The 16,556-nt window shown below is 60.1% G+C and overlaps 1 protein-coding gene across 6 annotated transcripts in view; it reads left to right on the forward strand.

The window, feature by feature from the left end:
* CHD3 (chromodomain helicase DNA binding protein 3) overlaps nucleotides 1–16,556 on the forward strand; it is a 70,302-nt gene that overhangs the window by 44,583 nt on the left and 9,163 nt on the right. For all 6 annotated transcript variants that reach the window (XM_074983182.1, XM_074983184.1, XM_074983183.1 and 3 more), the window contains 14 exons: nucleotides 879–978; nucleotides 1,289–1,480; nucleotides 1,749–1,949; nucleotides 2,580–2,717; nucleotides 3,090–3,211; nucleotides 3,865–4,038; nucleotides 5,002–5,143; nucleotides 6,681–6,812; nucleotides 7,145–7,262; nucleotides 7,806–7,930; nucleotides 8,988–9,219; nucleotides 9,465–9,631; nucleotides 10,244–10,421; nucleotides 15,591–15,656. In XM_074983182.1, the coding sequence (XP_074839283.1) occupies nucleotides 879–978; nucleotides 1,289–1,480; nucleotides 1,749–1,949; nucleotides 2,580–2,717; nucleotides 3,090–3,211; nucleotides 3,865–4,038; nucleotides 5,002–5,143; nucleotides 6,681–6,812; nucleotides 7,145–7,262; nucleotides 7,806–7,930; nucleotides 8,988–9,219; nucleotides 9,465–9,631; nucleotides 10,244–10,421; nucleotides 15,591–15,656 (2,087 nt within the window). The remainder of the gene's footprint in view (nucleotides 1–878; nucleotides 979–1,288; nucleotides 1,481–1,748; nucleotides 1,950–2,579; nucleotides 2,718–3,089; nucleotides 3,212–3,864; nucleotides 4,039–5,001; nucleotides 5,144–6,680; nucleotides 6,813–7,144; nucleotides 7,263–7,805; nucleotides 7,931–8,987; nucleotides 9,220–9,464; nucleotides 9,632–10,243; nucleotides 10,422–15,590; nucleotides 15,657–16,556) is intronic.

Genomic DNA, 16,556 nt, shown 5'->3' on the forward strand with positions numbered 1-16,556 from the left:
GCGTTGGAGAGGGGCCGGCGGAGGGCAACCAAAATGCGCCAGGGGCTGGAGCAGGTGGCCGGCGAGGAGAGGCCGAGGGACTGGGGCGTGGTGAGTTGGCAGAAGAGAAGAGCGAGGGGGGTTTGCTGGCAGCCTTCACCTCCCTGCAGGGGCTCTGACGAGGCCGGGGGGAGGCTGTTCTCAGGGGTGCCGGGGGGCAGGACGAGGAGCGATGGGCTCATGTCGCGGTGGGGGAGGTGGGGGTCGGAGAGGAGGAAAAACTCTCCCCCCAGGAGGGCGGTGAGGCACTGGGACGGGTTCCCCAGAGCAGTGGGGGGATCTCCAGCCCTAGGGGTGGAGCTGGCCCAAGCCCTGGCTGGGACGATGGAGTCGGGCTGGTCCTGCTCTGGGCAGGGGGCTGGACCTGACCACCTCCTGAGGTCCCGTCCCGCTCCAAAAACGCCCACTCCTCCTGCAGCCGTCAGAAAAGCAAACAGGCTGCTAGAAATCAGCAGAAAAGGGAGACGGAGAATGAGACAGAGGATGTCGTCCTGCCCCTCTGTAAAGCGGGACGAAGGTTTGCCGGGGGGCTGGAGGATGGGAGGTGAAAGTCCAGGGACGAAGGGGAGACAGGACAAAGGGGTGTAAAATTCAGTGCTCCCCCTGAGGTCAGAACGAGGGGCCGCCCCATGGAATGAACGGGGAACAGGTTGAAAGTGAACCAATGGAAGCTGGGCTTCGCCGTTAACCAGGGGAACTCCTCGCCGGAGGAAGGCGAGAAGAGAAGGAACTCGAACAGGGCTAGAGAGGTCCCCATGAGCCAGGAGGGGCTGGGTGGGTGTCCCGGCCTCAGTTTGCCGGTGCAGAGAATGGGTCCATAACCGTGCGCCACCCCGCAGGGAGCTGATCATGGGGGAAGACCCGGCCCAGCCCCGGAAGTACAAGAAGAAGAAGAAGGAGATGCCCCCGGAGGGCCCCCCAAACTCGCCCACGAATGACGTAAGTGCCAAGCTGCCTCCTGATTTTCAAATGTGGGGTGAATTGACTTGGGCGGGCTGAGGCAAGGGGCTGATGGAGGGTGAGAGAGAAAGGGCAGTGGGGGCTGGTGGTTGGGCGGGGGTGGGAGCCAGGACTCCTGGGTTCTCTCCCCGGTGCTGGGAGGGCAGTGGGGGCTGGTGGTTAGAGCAGGGGGTGGGAGCCAGGACTCCTGGGTTCTCTCCCAGCGCTGGGAGGGCAGTGGGGCTGGTGGGTCAGAGAAGGGAGTGCCACCCCTTTAACAATCCCTCCACTCCTCTTCTCCCCCCTGCAGCCCACCGTGAAGTACGAGACCCAGCCCCGGTTCATCACCTCCACGGGCGGCACCCTGCACATGTACCAGCTGGAAGGGCTCAACTGGCTGCGGTTCTCCTGGGCCCAGGGCACCGACACCATCCTGGCCGATGAGATGGGCCTGGGCAAAACCATCCAGACCATCGTCTTCCTCTATTCCCTCTACAAGGAGGTAACGGAGTGGGGAAACCTGCCGCCCCACCCCAGAGCTGGGCGCATCTCAGCGCCGGGCAAGGGGTCCCCGAGTCACTGGCTGCCCCGCCCCAGAGGTGGGCGCATCTCGGCGCCGGCCAGGGGTCCCCGTGTCCCCGGCCGCCCCGCCCCAGAGGTGGGCGCATCCTCGCACCAGGTGCGGTGTCCTCGTATCTCTGGGCGCTTCTTGGCGCCGGGCGAGTCCTTGGGTGCCATGTCCTGACCCCCCAGTGTCTCTCTGTACCCAGGGTCACACCAAAGGCCCCTTCCTCGTCAGCGCCCCCCTCTCCACCATCATCAACTGGGAGCGGGAGTTCCAGATGTGGGCACCCAAGTTCTACGTGGTGACCTACACGGGCGACAAGGACAGCCGCTCCATCATCCGCGAGAACGAGTTCTCCTTCGAGGACAACGCCATGAAGGGCGGCAAGAAGGCCTTCAAGATGAAGGCAAGATCCCGCCCTCGGCACCTGCAGCCAACCACTGCGCAGGGAGCCAGGACTCCTGGGTTCTCTCCCCGGCCCTGGGAGGGCAGTGGGGGCTGGTGGTTAGAGCAGGGGGCCAGGAGCCAGGACTCCTGGGTTCTCTCCCTGGCCCTGGGAGGGCAGTGGGGGCTGGTGGTTAGAGCAGGGGTTGGGAGCCAGGACTCCTTGGTTCTCGCCCCGGCGCTGGGAGGGCAGTGGGGGCTGGTGGTTAGAGCAGGGGGCGGGAGCCAGGACTCCTGGGTTCTCTCCCCGGCGCTGGGAGGGCAGTGGGGGCTGGTGGTTAGAGCAGGGGGCGGGAGCCAGGACTCCTGTGTTCTCTCCCTGGCGCTGGGAGGGCAGTGGGGGCTGGTGGTTAGAGCCCAGCGCCTTGGGCTCACTCTGGGGGGTTCCCGCTGGCCCCAGACTCGGGGGAGCCTGACCCATTGCCTGGCAGGAGCTCAGGGACACATGGCCTGTGGAGTTTCACCAGTCTGGGGTCCTGCACTTTGTGGGACCCCAGGGGGTGGGCTGGGGGGCCCTGGCGTTGGCGGGAGCTGTAGGGAGCACAGAGCCCCGGCTGCCTCTCGACTCACTCGTCCCTTCCCTTCCTGGCAGAGGGAAGCCCAGGTGAAATTCCATGTGCTACTGACCTCGTACGAGCTGGTCACCATCGACCAGGCGGCCCTGGGCTCCATCCGCTGGGCCTGCCTGGTGGTGGACGAGGCGCACCGGCTGAAGAACAACCAGTCCAAGGTATGGGGGGCCAGGAGCCAGGACTCCTGGGTTCTCTCTCCGGCGCTGGGAGGGCAGTGGGGGCTGGTGGTTAGAGCAGCGGCTGGGAGCCAGGACTCCTGGGTTCTCTCCCTGGCGCTGGGAGGGCAGTGGGGGCTGGTGGTTAGAGCAGGGGTGGGAGCCAGGACTCCTGGGTTCTCTCCCTGGCGCTGGGAGGGCAGTGGGGGCTGATGGTTAGAGCAGGGGGGCCGGGAGCCAGGACTCCTGGGTTCTCTCCCCAGTGCTGGGAGGGGTCTGGGGGCTGGGTGTTTCTCCGAGCACCCCTCCGGCCGCCCTCGCGCTGGCCCCACTGCTGTCTTGGGGGTCCAGCACCCCTTAACGCCTCCCTCCCAGTTTTTCAGGGTGCTGAACGGTTACAAGATCGACCACAAGCTACTGCTGACGGGGACCCCGCTGCAGAACAACCTGGAGGAGCTGTTCCACCTTCTCAACTTCCTCACCCCCGAGCGCTTCAAGTGAGCTCACCCCCAAGCTGGGAGAGACCCCCGGCCCCACTCCCTGGGCCCTGAGGGGAGCCAGGACCCAGCCGGGCGTGACAGACCCCCTCTTCTCACTGGGAATTTTGCCCTCTCCCCGCCCTGTGCCTCCCCATGCGGGGAGCCCCCTGGTTCTCCCTGGGCATCCTTGCTGTGGGGTGAGGGAAAGTCACACCCCTGGGCTTCGGGCAGTGTGGAGCGGTCTTGGGGCTGGGAGCCAGGACTCCTGGGTTCTTTCCCCAGCACTGGGAGGGCAGTGGGGGCTGGTGGTTAGAGCAGGGGGTGGGAGCCAGGACTCCTGGGTTCTTTCCCCAGCACTGGGAGGGCAGTGGGGGCTGGTGGTGGGAGCTGGGAGCCAGGACTCCTGGGTTCTCTCCCCGGCGCTGGGAGGGCAGTGGGGGCTGGTGTTTAGGGCAGGGGGTGGGAGCCAGGACTCCTGGGTTCTCTCCCCGGCGCTGGGAGGCAGTGGGGGCTGGTGGTTAGAGCAGGGGGTGGGAGCCAGGACTCCTGGGTTCTCTCCCCGGCGCTGGGAGGCAGTGGGGGCTGGTGGTTAGAGCAGGGGGTGGGAGCCAGGACTCCTGGGTTCTCTCCCTGGCGCTGGGAGAGAGCTGAGGCTCTGTCCGTCCCTGCAGTAACCTGGAGGGCTTTCTGGAGGAGTTCGCCGACATCTCCAAGGAGGACCAGATCAAGAAGCTGCACGACCTGCTGGGCCCCCACATGCTGCGGCGCCTGAAGGCCGACGTCTTCAAGAACATGCCGGCCAAGACGGAGCTCATCGTGCGTGTGGAGCTGAGCCCCATGCAGAAGTACGGCCGAGCGGGGGGCCAACGGGGGGCCAGGCTGGCTCCAAGGCTGCTCTGGGGCGGTGCAAGAAGGGGTGTGGGGGAACAGGGGATGTGCTATGGATGGGGGAGTTTTTTCTGCCTTGCTCTGTGTGTAGGGTGTTGTGGGGCTGGGAGCCAGGACCCCTGGGTTCTCTCCCTGGCGCTGGGAGGGCAGTGGGGGCTGGTGGTTAGAGCAGGGGCTGGGAGCCAGGACTCCTGGGTTCTCTCCCTGGCGCTGGGAGGGCAGTGGGGGCTGGTGGTTAGAGCAGGGGGTGGGAGCCAGGACTCCTGGGTTCTCTCCCTGGCGCTGGGAGGGCAGTGGGGGCTGGTGGTTAGAGCAGGGGGTGGGAGCCAGGACTCCTGGGTTCTCTCCCCGGTGCTGGGAGGGCAGTGGGGGCTGGTGGTTAGAGCAGGGGGCCGGGAGCCAGGACTCCTGGGTTCTCTCCCTGGCGCTGGGAGGGCAGTGGGGGCTGGTGGTTAGAGCAGGGGGTGGGAGCCAGGACTCCTGGGTTCTCTCCCCGGCGCTGGGAGGGTAGTGGGGGCTGGTGGTTAGAGCAGGGGCTGGGAGCCAGGACTCCTGGGTTCTCTCCCCGGTGCTTGGAGGGTAGTGGGGGCTGGTGGTTAGAGCAGGGGGTGGGAGCCAGGACTCCTGGGTTCTCTCCCCGGCGCTGGGAGGGTAGTGGGGGCTGGTGGTTAGAGCACGGGCTGGGAGCCAGGACTCCTGGGTTCTCTCCCCAGTGCTTGGAGGGTAGTGGGGGCTGGTGGTTAGAGCAGGGGGCGGGAGCCAGGACTCCTGGGTTCTCTCCCCGGCGCTGGGAGGGCAGTGGGGGCTGGTGGTTAGAGCAGGGGGCCGGCAGCCCTGCCTGCCTGGCGGCGGGGCACGGGGGTGGTCGCTGGGGGTGGCGTCGCGATTCCCCCTCACTCTCCGTCCCGCTGCTTGCTCAGGAAATACTACAAATACATCCTGACCCGCAACTTCGAGGCCCTGAACTCCCGGGGCGGCGGCAACCAGGTATCCCTGCTCAACATCATGATGGATCTGAAGAAATGCTGTAATCACCCCTACCTCTTCCCCGTGGCTGCTATGGTACGTCCCCCCCATGGTGCGAGGGCGAAACGGTAAATCCCATTGTCAGGGGAAGGGGTGTGGCGGACGATGGTTTTGGGGCGGGGCCTAAGCCTGGGGGCGGGGCCTGTGTGCCTGGGTGGAGCTTCCTATGCAAATTTAAGCTCATGAGATTTCGGGGTCCGCAAAGAAGCGTTTCAGACATCCGAGAACGGAAGCATCTCTATCGTAAATGCCGTTGGGGTTTTACCTCTGAGTCCCTTGCTGGGAAATCCAGAGCGTGAATTCCCTCCCCCCTCCGCCCAAAAACCGCCCCCGAACCGTCCCCGGGCCCCCATCCAGCCCGTTGTTCCCGCGACATACGCTTCTCCCACAGAAGGGGAAACCCCAGGCTCGATTTTCGGACAGTAACGAGCCCCCCTCTTGGAAGAGGTTTTGCTGGAGCAGAATCGTGGATCGCAACTTTACCATCGACTCACATTTCTTTCCTACCATCGTTTTTACTTTTCTTTCCTCCCTTTTCACGGCCCCTGGGCTATTCCCTCGGGGACCCCAAGCGGGGAGCTAGAATCCCAGACCCCCAGGGCTGGACGGGACCTCAGGAGGTGGTCAGGTCCAGCCCCCTGCCCAAAGCAGAACCGACCCGACTCCATCGTCCCAGCCAGGGCTTGGGCCAGCTCCACTTCTAGGGCTGGAGATCCCCCCACCACTCTGGGGAACCCGTCCCAGTTCCTCACCGCCCTCCTGGGGGGAGAGTTTTTCCTCATCTCCAACCCCCACCTCCCCTACCGCGACGTGAGCCCATCGCTCCTCGTCCTGCCCCCCGGCACCCCTGAGAACAGCCTCCCCCCGGCCTCGTCAGAGCCCCTGCAGGGAGGTGAAGGCTGCCAGCAAACCCCCCTCGCTCTTCTCTCCTGCCAACTCACCACGCCCCAGTCCCTCGGCCTCTCCTCGCCGGCCACCTGCTCCAGCCCCCGGCGCATTTTGGTTGCCCTCCGCCGGCCCCTCTCCAACGCCCCCACGTCCCTTCTGCACTGGGGGGCCCAGAACTGGACACAACCCTCCAGCCGGGGCCTCCCCAGTGCCGAGGAGAGGGGACCAACCACTTCTCTAGCGCTGCTGGAAATGCTCCTCCGGACACAGCCCCATGCGCCGGTCGCCTTCTCGGCTACAAGGCCCCACTGGGGGCTCCTCTCCGGCCTCTCACCCACCGCGACCCCCAGGGCCTTTTCTGCCGCCCGGCTCCTTAGCCAGCCTGGAACAAGTCACGGTGGGGGAGGTGGGGGTCGGAGATGAGGGAAAAACTCTCCCCCCAGGAGGGCGGTGAGGCACTGGGGCGGGTTCCCCAGAGCGGTGGGGGTATCTCCAGCCCTAGAGGTGGAGCTGGCCCAAGCCCTGGCTGGGCCGATGGAGTCGGGCTGGTCCTGCTTTGGGCAGGGGGCCGGACCCGACGACCCCCTGAGGTCCCATCCCGCCCCGAGTCGAGGAGTCGATCCTGGGCAGGACGGGCGGGCGGTTAGGAGCTCAGAACTGACCCGCTGCCCTCTCTGTCCTTAAGGAATCGCCCAAGCTGCCCAGCGGAGCCTACGAGGGCGGTGCCCTCATCAAGTCTTCTGGGAAGCTGATGCTGCTGCAGAAGATGCTGAGGAAGCTAAAGGAACAAGGCCACCGGGTGCTGATTTTTTCCCAGGTGAGATGGGGGCAGGTGTGTCTGCCCGGGTGTGGCGTGTTCGTTCAGACTCTGCAGTTGTGTCCCCAGCCGCCCCGCCCCAGAGGTGGGCGCATCTCGGCGCCGGGCGAGGGGTCCCTGTGTCCCCGGCCGCCCCGCCCCAGAGGTGGGCGCATCTCGGCGCCGAGCGAGGGGTCCCCGTGTCCCCGGCCGCCCCGCCCCAGAGGTGGGCACATCTCGGCGCCGGGCGAGGGGTCCCCGTGTCCCCGGCCGCCCTGCCCCAGAGGTGGGCGCATCTCGGGGCCGAGCGAGGGAGCCCAGTCCTGAGCAGCTGCTCCCCGCTGCTTCCCCAGATGACGAAAATGCTGGACCTGCTTGAGGACTTCCTCGACTACGAAGGCTACAAATACGAGCGAATCGACGGTGGGATCACGGGGACGTTGCGCCAAGAGGCCATCGACCGGTTCAACGGTAGCTATCCTGCCAACCCCCCCCCGGCCGATATCGGGGCCCCGTCGCGCTGACCAACCCCCGCCCGCGGCCGAGATCGGAGTCCTGTCATGCCGCCTAGCCCCCCGGCTGAGATCGGGGCCTCGTCGCACCCCCTAACTCCCCCGGCCGATATCTGGGCCCCGTCACACCGCCCAACCCCCCTGGCTGAGATCGGGGCCCCGTCGCTCCGCCCAACCCCCCCAGCTGATATTGGGGCCCTGTCACACCGCCCAACCTCCCTGGCTGAGATCGGGGCCCCGTCGCGCCGCCTAACCCCCCTGGCTGATATTGGGGCCCCGTCGCTCCGCCCAACCCCCCCAGCTGATATTGGGGCCCCGTCGCTCTGCCTAACCCCCCCGGCTGATATTGGGGCCCTGTTGCACCGCCTAACCCACCTGGCCGAGATCAGGGCCCCGTCGCTCCGCCTAACCCCCCCCGGCCGAGATCGAGGCCCCGTCACTCCGTCTAACCCCCCGCCGGCCGAGGTCGGTGACGCCAGGTGACCCTGTGGCCTCTCCCCAGCGCCTGGGGCCCAGCAGTTCTGTTTCCTGCTCTCTACCCGGGCGGGAGGTCTGGGCATCAACCTGGCGACCGCAGACACCGTGATCATCTTCGACTCGGACTGGAACCCCCACAACGACATCCAGGTGGGCCCCCGGGAGTGCGGCCAGAGGGTGGGAGGGAGGGCAGGGCCCCATCCCACCGTCGGCCCAGGGCAGCCCCCGTTGGCCCCCCTGGCTAGCGGCGATGGGAGCAGCTCTGCGACCCACCAGCCAGGGAGCCGAGCCGCCTTACCCCAGGTGTGGGCCTGGCCCCTCTGTGGGAAGACCACGGTGCTGTCCTGCGGGGGAGTCTGAGACGAACCTGGGTGGCAGACAGATGGACGCCCCCGGGAGGGGATGGATAGATAGATAGATAGATAGAGGGGGCAGGAGGGGATGGATAGATAGATAGAGGGGGTGGCGGGGTAGATAGATAGATAGAGGGGTGGGAGGGGATGGATAGAGGGGGCGGGAGGGGATGGATAGATAGATAGAGGGGGTGGGGGGGTAGATAGATAGATAGAGGGGTGGGAGTGGATGGATAGGTAGATAGAGGGGGTGGGGGGTGGATAGATAGAGGGGGTGGGGGGGTAGATAGATAGATAGATAGATAGAGGGGTGGGAGGGGATATATAGAGGGGGCGAGAGGGGATAGCTAGATAGATAGAGGGGGCAGAGGGGATAGATAGGTAGATAGAGGGGCGGGAGGGGATAGATAGATAGAGGGGGCGGGAGGGGATGGTTAGATAGATAGATAGAGGGGGTGAGAGGGGATAGATAGATAAATAGATAGATAGAGGGGGCGGGAGGGGATAGATAGATAGAGGGGGCGGGAGGGGATGGTTAGATAGATGGGGGGGCAGGAGGGGATAGACAGACGGACGGGCGCACGGACGGGTTCAGATGAGCAGGAGGGACATCTGAATGGGTAGACCGGTCAGCGACTCCGTCAGCGGCTGCACCGCCTGCACTCGGCGTCCCGGTGGAGGGGGCCGGTTGCTCTTCGCCGCTGGGTGGCGCTGGGTCAGCCGGCAGGCGGGGGCGGAGGAAGGACGCTCCGCCTGGGGCGGCGGCCGAGGGGACGGGGCGGAGCGTGGTCCCTCGGCAAGTCGCTGGGCCCGGCCCCGCCCCCTCACCCCACCCCCCTCCTCCGGCCCCGCAGGCCTTCAGCCGGGCGCACCGCATCGGCCAGGCCAACAAGGTGATGATCTACCGGTTCGTGACGCGGGCCTCGGTGGAGGAGCGTATCACGCAGGTGGCCAAGCGGAAGATGATGCTGACTCACCTCGTGGTACGCCCGGGGCTGGGCTCCAAGGCCGGCAGCATGTCCAAGCAGGAGCTCGACGACATCCTCAAGTTCGGCACCGAGGAGCTCTTCAAGGACGAGAACGAGGGTGAGGGGTGGGGGTGGGGCTGTCTGGGGCCGGGGGGCGGAGCCTGGGCTTTAGCGGGCACGCCCAGCGAGGGGAGGCAGGACTCGGACTGCCCCCTGCCCTGTCATGTCCCCCCCACACACACACACACCTGCCCTGGGTTCCAGCCTTCCCGAGTGGGCTGCAGGTCGAGAGTGAGGGGCCACCTGATAGTGTGTGGGGAGGGGGCCCAGCCCTGATGGGGGTCTGCTCCCCTCCCTGTCCAGGGGAGAACAAGGAGGAGGACAGCAGCGTGATCCACTACGACAACGAGGCCATTGCCCGCCTGCTGGACCGCAACCAGGACGCCACCGACGACGCGGACGTGCAGAACATGAACGAATACCTGAGCTCCTTCAAGGTGGCCCAGTACGTGGTGCGGGAGGAGGACAAGGTGAGGGCCCCAGGCTGGGCCAGTAGGGGCTGCGGGTCGGGAGTGAGGGGCATCAGGAGGGCTGGGGGGCAGGGGCTGTGCGTTGGGAGTGAGGGGCACTGGCAGGGCTGGGGCAGGCAGGGGCTGTGGGTCAGGAGTGAGGGGCACCAGCAGGGCTGGGGGGCAGGGGCTGTGGGTCAGGAGTGAGGGGCACCGGCAGGTCTGGGGCGGGCAGGGGCTGTGGGTCAGGAGTGAGGGGACCGGCAGGGCTGGGGGGTGCAGGGGCTGTGGGTCGGGAGTGAGGGGACCGGCAGGGCTGGGGGGCAGGGGCTGCGGGTCGGGAGTGAGGGGCACCGGCAGGGCTGGGGCAGGCAGGGCCTGTGGGTCAGGAGTGAGGGGATCGGCAGGGCTGGGGGGTGCAGGGGCTGTGGGTCGGGAGTGAGGGGACCGGCAGGGCTGGGGGGCAGGGGCTGTGGGTCGGGAGTGAGGGGACCGGCAGGGCTGGGGAGCAGGGGCTGTGGGTCGGGAGTGAGGGGCACCGGCAGGGCTGGGGTGTCGGGGTTGCCCAGTTTTGGCAGTGCCCTGGGGGCTGCTCCACCCTTGCTCACCGCTGGCCGTGGCCTGTGTCGGCAGATCGAGGAGATCGAGCGGGAGATCATTAAGCAGGAGGAAAACGTGGACCCTGACTACTGGGAGAAGCTGCTGCGTCATCATTACGAGCAGCAGCAGGAGGACCTGGCCCGGAACCTGGGCAAGGGGAAACGGGTACGGAAACAGGTCAACTACAACGATGCTGCACAGGAGGACCAAGGTCAGCACTCGTTGGTCGGCGACGGCAGAACCGGGGGGGGCAGGGCTGGGGCCACGGGGTCTGTGGGTCGGGAGGGAGGGGCACTGCCAGGGTACGGGATAGCAGAGGCAGCTTCCCCCTGGCAGCCCCCAGCCGCGTCCTCACTGCAGGTTTTCCCTCTGGCACCTGGGTGCTCCTCTTAGACTCTCTCTACAGCTCCTGCGCTCCTCAACTCCTCACCCAGCTCACAGCCAACAGCAGAGGAGCGAGCCCTTTACCCTATTGAATCTGTATTTCCCTCCCGTCCCACTTCTGCAGCCCTCCGGCCCGGCTCCCTCACAACACACGTTCTCATAGGTCGTATTTTGGAAGTCAGGATGTGATCGTTGTGATGGAGTCGGGGATACCTGTGTGTGTGTGTGTGGCTCACAGAGGGTGTGGGGCTCCTGCTGAGGGTAACCCTGACAACCAGGTAACACCTTTGTACTGCAGACAAAGGAGGAGGTGGAGCCTGAGGGGTTTGAATTGGAACTGGGAGTTGGAAGCAGTGAGTCTGGGCTGGGAGAGAGAGACAAAGGAGGGGGCCAGGCCCCAGCTCTGGGGGCCCCTCGGGGCCTCCTCTCCCCAACATGGATTGGACTGGCTGTCTCTGCCTGCTGTACTGACTCCTCTGAACGATGCTGTGTCCTGTCAGCTAATAAACCCGCTGTTCTCCTGCTGAGTGAGAGTCACTCCTGCCTGCGGACAGGGTGCAGAGCTTGGGGGACCCCAGAACCCCATCACACTGGTGTCAGGAGTGGGATGTTCTGCACCCCAAGGATGGAGCATCCAGCAGTAAGTGACCGGGGCCCCGGAAGAAGTGGGGCCTGCGAGACCCAGGTGTGCTGAAGGGCAGTGAGGTGCAGTTCCCCAAGGCGGAGGGGCCTGCGGCCGAACCCAAGCAACTGCGGTCGTGGTCCTCGAGAGGGGATGTCACACCCGAGGAGGGGTTACTCCTGGGAATCTGTTGGAGTCGGTCCCAGAAGGTGGAGGGGCCAAGAGCCCAACCCCCAGGAACAAGTGACCCCTGAGGAGGCTGACGCTGAATGAGTCCTTCCCAAGACAGGGTGCTCATGGTCCCTGAGAGCGGGTGTCACACTGAAGAAGGGGTTCCGCTGGGAGTCTGTTGGAGTCGGTCCCAGAGGGCGGAGGGGCCTACTGCCTAACCCCGGGCAGCTTGTGACCCGCAAGGAGCCTGGCACACTGAAGGGATTCTTCCAGGAATCGTGGGGTGCAGAGGGCATCAGCCTGAGAGCCTGCAACCACGCTGAGCAACTCCGCTGTGAAGTGGCAGCACCTGGAAACCGAATCGAGATTAAAGAAGCTGGACAAGGCAGCGTGGATGTGCAGTGGCAGAGCTAAGGGTTAAGGAAAATCCTGCAGAGGTGAGCCCGGATCGGGGCAGGGAACCCTGGACTGCCTGGAGTTCTGAACCGAGTGGCCTGCCGCAGCTCAAGGAGGGAAGGAGCGATTCCAACCCATCGTCTACTAGTGGCCAAGACAGACCTGCGAAGAGTTTTCCAGGCCTGGGCCGAGGAAGGTGCCTGTGTGTCTGTGCAGGAAAGCAGCTGATCCACTGGGAATGGCAAGTTGTCTGTGAGAGAAGCTGCTTCACCTTCTCTGTGTGTGTGTGGAGACCAGCCGGGGGGCTGGGACAAAGGAGAAAGTGTCTCCCATTGTCTGTCTGTGTTGAACAGCAGCAGCAGCAGCCTGGGGAGAGAGCAGAGCCTGCGTTTGAAAAAGGTGCCAATAAGGAAACTAGCCCATTGTCTGAGGAAAACTTCCCCAGCCTGGGGTGGCTGGAGAAGGAACCACCAGGAAAAAGCATTCCAGTCTTGCAACCTCTCACATGAGGAGGAACATTCCAAACCTATTGTGTGGCATGGAAGGGGAAACTGAGGCACACAGCCATTGTGGTGGTCTGGCTAAATGCCAAGGGTGGAAGCATTTGCACCTTCCTTTACTGGACTGTAACTGAATTCCAAACATTGGCCGGAGCAGCTGTATGGGATGGGGGTCAGACGGGGCAGGGCCCAGACCAGAAAAGAACTATTTGATCTGTTGGTGCTGCAGCATCTGTATGGGCTCTGCCCGCCCGACTTGAGAACGTGGCTGATGGACCAGAGACAGAAGCAGGGAGACCGACCAACCTGAGGGAACTAAAGGGACTTGCCCGGCTGCATCACATGAAAAGGGCCAATACCAAGCTCCTGAGTTGGAGCCTCCCCCAGCAGGACTATGACGTGGAGGTGGTGCACATCGAGGGGAGAACAGAGGGTACAGCCGATGCCCGATCACGAGGGGAGGGCCCCGAACTTCCCCAGGTCACTGGCTGAGTGACCCCGCTCAGTTCGGTCTGGAAGGGGGGAGAGATGTGATGGAGTGGGGGATACCTGTGTGTGTGTGTGGGGCTCACAGAGGGTGTGGGGCTCCTGCTGAGGGTAACCCTGACGACCAGGTAACACCTTTGTACTGCAGACAAAGGAGGAGGTGGAGCCTGAGGGGTTTGAATTGGAACTGGGAGTTGGAAGCAATGAGTCTGGGCTGGGAGAGAGAGACAAAGGAGGGGGCCAGGCCCCAGCTCTGGGGGCCCCTCGGGGCCTCCTCTCCCCAACATGGATTGGACTGGCTGTCTCTGCCTGCTGTACTGACTCCTCTGAACGATGCTGTGTCCTGTCGGCTAATAAACCCGCTGTTCTCCTGCTGAGTGAGAGTCACTCCTGCCTGCGGACAGGGTGCAGAGCTTGGGGGACCCCAGAACCCCATCACAATCGTTTATAGATTCGAGTTAATACGTACTCGTCTGCTCTGGATTTCATTTAGCAATAGTTCATTTTTAAGTCGTATCACTAACATGAGAAACTTAAAATCTATCTTCCCAATTACCACTTTATACGAGACTTAATTAACGTATAATATAAAATCTTACATTTTCTTTTAGATATTCACTATCAGATGCGTATTGGTTTTCTATTTGTATGCAGCATAAATAGAATAGAAACTATTAACTCTTAATATAGATCATTTTTTGTAGTGTATTCAAATTTAAACTACTAAATAGGTATTTGAATACAAAGATACGTGGTGTCATAGAAATCAGATATGATTGAGGCAAGTACATATTTTCATAGTTCATATTTGATTTCTGCATAGTTTATTTTTATATATTTTTATATTTTTATATTCTATAAATATAATACAACGTGTTAACACTAAATAGATATTATTTTATATATTAAATATAACCTCGTGAATATAGATTTTCATGTGAAGAGATGCAGTTATAGAAATCAGATATGAATTATGAAAATACCTATTTTAATAGTTCATGTTTGATTCCTGTATCGTTCTTTGTTGCTTTTATATTTATAGATACTATGACTATCATACCAACTATTAACACTGAATATATGTTACTTTATATAATTAATATATTAAAATATAGCCTACTAAGTAGATATATTTAGGATAAAGGAAAACAGTGTTATAGAAATCAGATATGAACGATGAATGTACATATTTTAATAGTTCATATTTGATTTCTGTATAGTACTTTACTTATTGTTTTATATTTATATATACTAGGCATATAATACCAAGGATTAACTCTTAATATATAGTATTTTATATAATATATGAAAATAGAAATTATTAAATTGGTATTTTAATGTAAAGTTATCTTGTGTTATAGACACAGATATTAAAATATATATTTTATGTTAATTAATATATTAATATATATTTTACTACTTCATATTTATAAATAATATATTAAAATATAAACTAGAATGTATATTTTAATATAAAGATATATGCTGGGGTGAAATCAGATATGAATTATAAACATATGTATTTCATTAGTTCATATTTGATTTCTCTGTAGTTCTTTATATTTAATAATTGATATTTTATTCATAAGTAAATGTTTATAGTAGAATAAAAATGAAGAAAACACATAAAACGTCATATTATAATTTTTCTAGCTAATAGTTTATATTCATAGTGTTTTAAATAGAAAGTATTAACTGTTAAAACACTTACTGATTTTAAATGTATATATAGACTTTAAATATTATCAAAGTATCCACCATGAAAAAACTGTTATAGATGAAATATCACGTGCCAATATATTAATTTATTAACATTTTATTTATTAATTAAGATGTTAATTATTAATTAATTAACGTGTTGACTACATATTAATTAATTCATAATTAATATGATTCATATAGTGTTGCATATTTAATAACATTTCAAATATAAATGATTAAAATAAATTTATTTTAATCTAAAGGTGGGGAGTGTGGTAGAAATGAGATACAGACGAGTGTCTATATTTTAGTCGTTCATGTTTGATTTGTCTGGAGTACGTTACATTCGATAGAGGCTATTGTGTTCTTAAGTGAACGTTTTCTAGAAAAACAAAAACAAGGAAAACACACGAAACTCTGTATCACAGAGTTTTGTGGACAGAAGAGACATAGCTTCTGTCGGCATAATCCAGGGACCGGCCACAGGCTTAAAGCATTCTCTCGGCAGAACTCCGCATTTTCCTCGACAGTTTTCTCCCTCAAAAACTTGAGCCACAGCAATCTCCGGACGGAATACTGGCGACAAAAAAAAAAAACGCAAGCGTAACCACTTCTGTCGACAGAGCGGGGGCTTCCGGTTACCGGGCAGCCCTCTTTGCAGAGCTGCCTTTCCGTTTTCTGGCACCAGACGGAGGAGGTTGCGTATCGGCGCAATCCATCGACAGAAAATTCTGTCGAGGTTTCCCTGTCGACAGGCGTTTCTAGTGTAGACACAGCCTTATATTATTTATAACACTTAACTGTAACCGGTACACAGCTATCGTTCGTGTTTTCTACAGCGCCTGACGTATGAAACATTCGCCCGGTGGGTATTTCTGTTACTCTCACACAGCAGAGAGGGGGTGAAATACTCCACCCGGGCCGATATCGAATGCTTCAAGGGCTGATGTTTCGTCAGCCCCCGAATTCTCGCCCCGTGGGGACGATTCTGAATTCCGCCTTCGGGACGGAAGGGGAGTTAAAATCTGGCCTGGCCTTAGCTTCTCTTGGGCGGAATGGGGCAGCAGGGCGGGGTGGGGAAGAGCTTCCCAGATCACCAACCCTCCGGCTGATGTTTCAGACAATCAGTCCGAGTACTCGGTGGGATCGGAGGAGGAGGACGAGGACTTCGACGAGCGGCCGGAAGGTGAGGGCTGATGTTGGCTGCGGGGGGCGGGGGAAGGGGTTAACCAGGAGGACACAGACCCTGTCCAAGGGCTTTTAACACCCACCCGGTGGGATGTCGAACTTCCAGGAACTTTTCCTGAATGTCTCACCTGTGCCACCAAGCTGGGGGGAGAGGTAGATACGTTGCAGGATCGGGACAGGGTCCAGAGTGACCTGGACAAAGAGGAGGATTGGGCCAAAAGAAATTGGATGAGGTTGAACGAGGTGAAATGCAAAGTCCTGTCCGTGGGACGGGAGAATCCCAAGCTGGGGCCCGACTGGCTAAGGAGCCGGGCAGCAGAGAAGGACCTGGGGGTCGCGGCGGGTGAGAGGCTGGAGAGGAACCACCAGTGGGACCTTGTAGCCGAGAAGGCGACCGGCGCATTGGGCTGCGTCAGGCGGAGCATTTCCAGCGGCGCTAGAGAAGTGATTGGTCCCCTCTACTCGGCACTGGGGAGGCCCCAGCTGGAGGGTTGTGTCCGGTTCTGGGCCCCCCAGTGCGGAAGGGACGTGGGTGCGTTGGAGAGGGGCCGGCGGAGGGCAACCAAAATGCGCCGGGGGCTGGAGCAGGTGGCCGGCGAGGAGAGGCCGAGGGACTGGGGCGTGGTGAGTTGGCAGAAGAGAAGAGCGAGGGGGGTTTGCTGGCAGCCTTCACCTCCCTGCAGGGGCTCTGACGAGGCCGGGGGGAGGCTGTTCTCGGGGGTGCCGGGGGGCAGGATGAGGAGCGATGGGCTCACGTGGCGGTGGGGGAGGTGGGGGTCGGAGGTGAGGAAAAACTCTCCCCCCAGGAGGGCGGTGAGGCACTGGGACAGGTTCCCCAGAGCGGTGGGGGGATCTCCAGCCCTAGAGGTGGAGCTGGCCCAAGCCCTGGCTGGGACGA

Source organism: Carettochelys insculpta, unplaced genomic scaffold (assembly GCF_033958435.1).
Source record: "Carettochelys insculpta isolate YL-2023 unplaced genomic scaffold, ASM3395843v1 scaffold_0040, whole genome shotgun sequence".
NCBI classification, from domain to species: Eukaryota; Metazoa; Chordata; order Testudines; family Carettochelyidae; genus Carettochelys; species Carettochelys insculpta.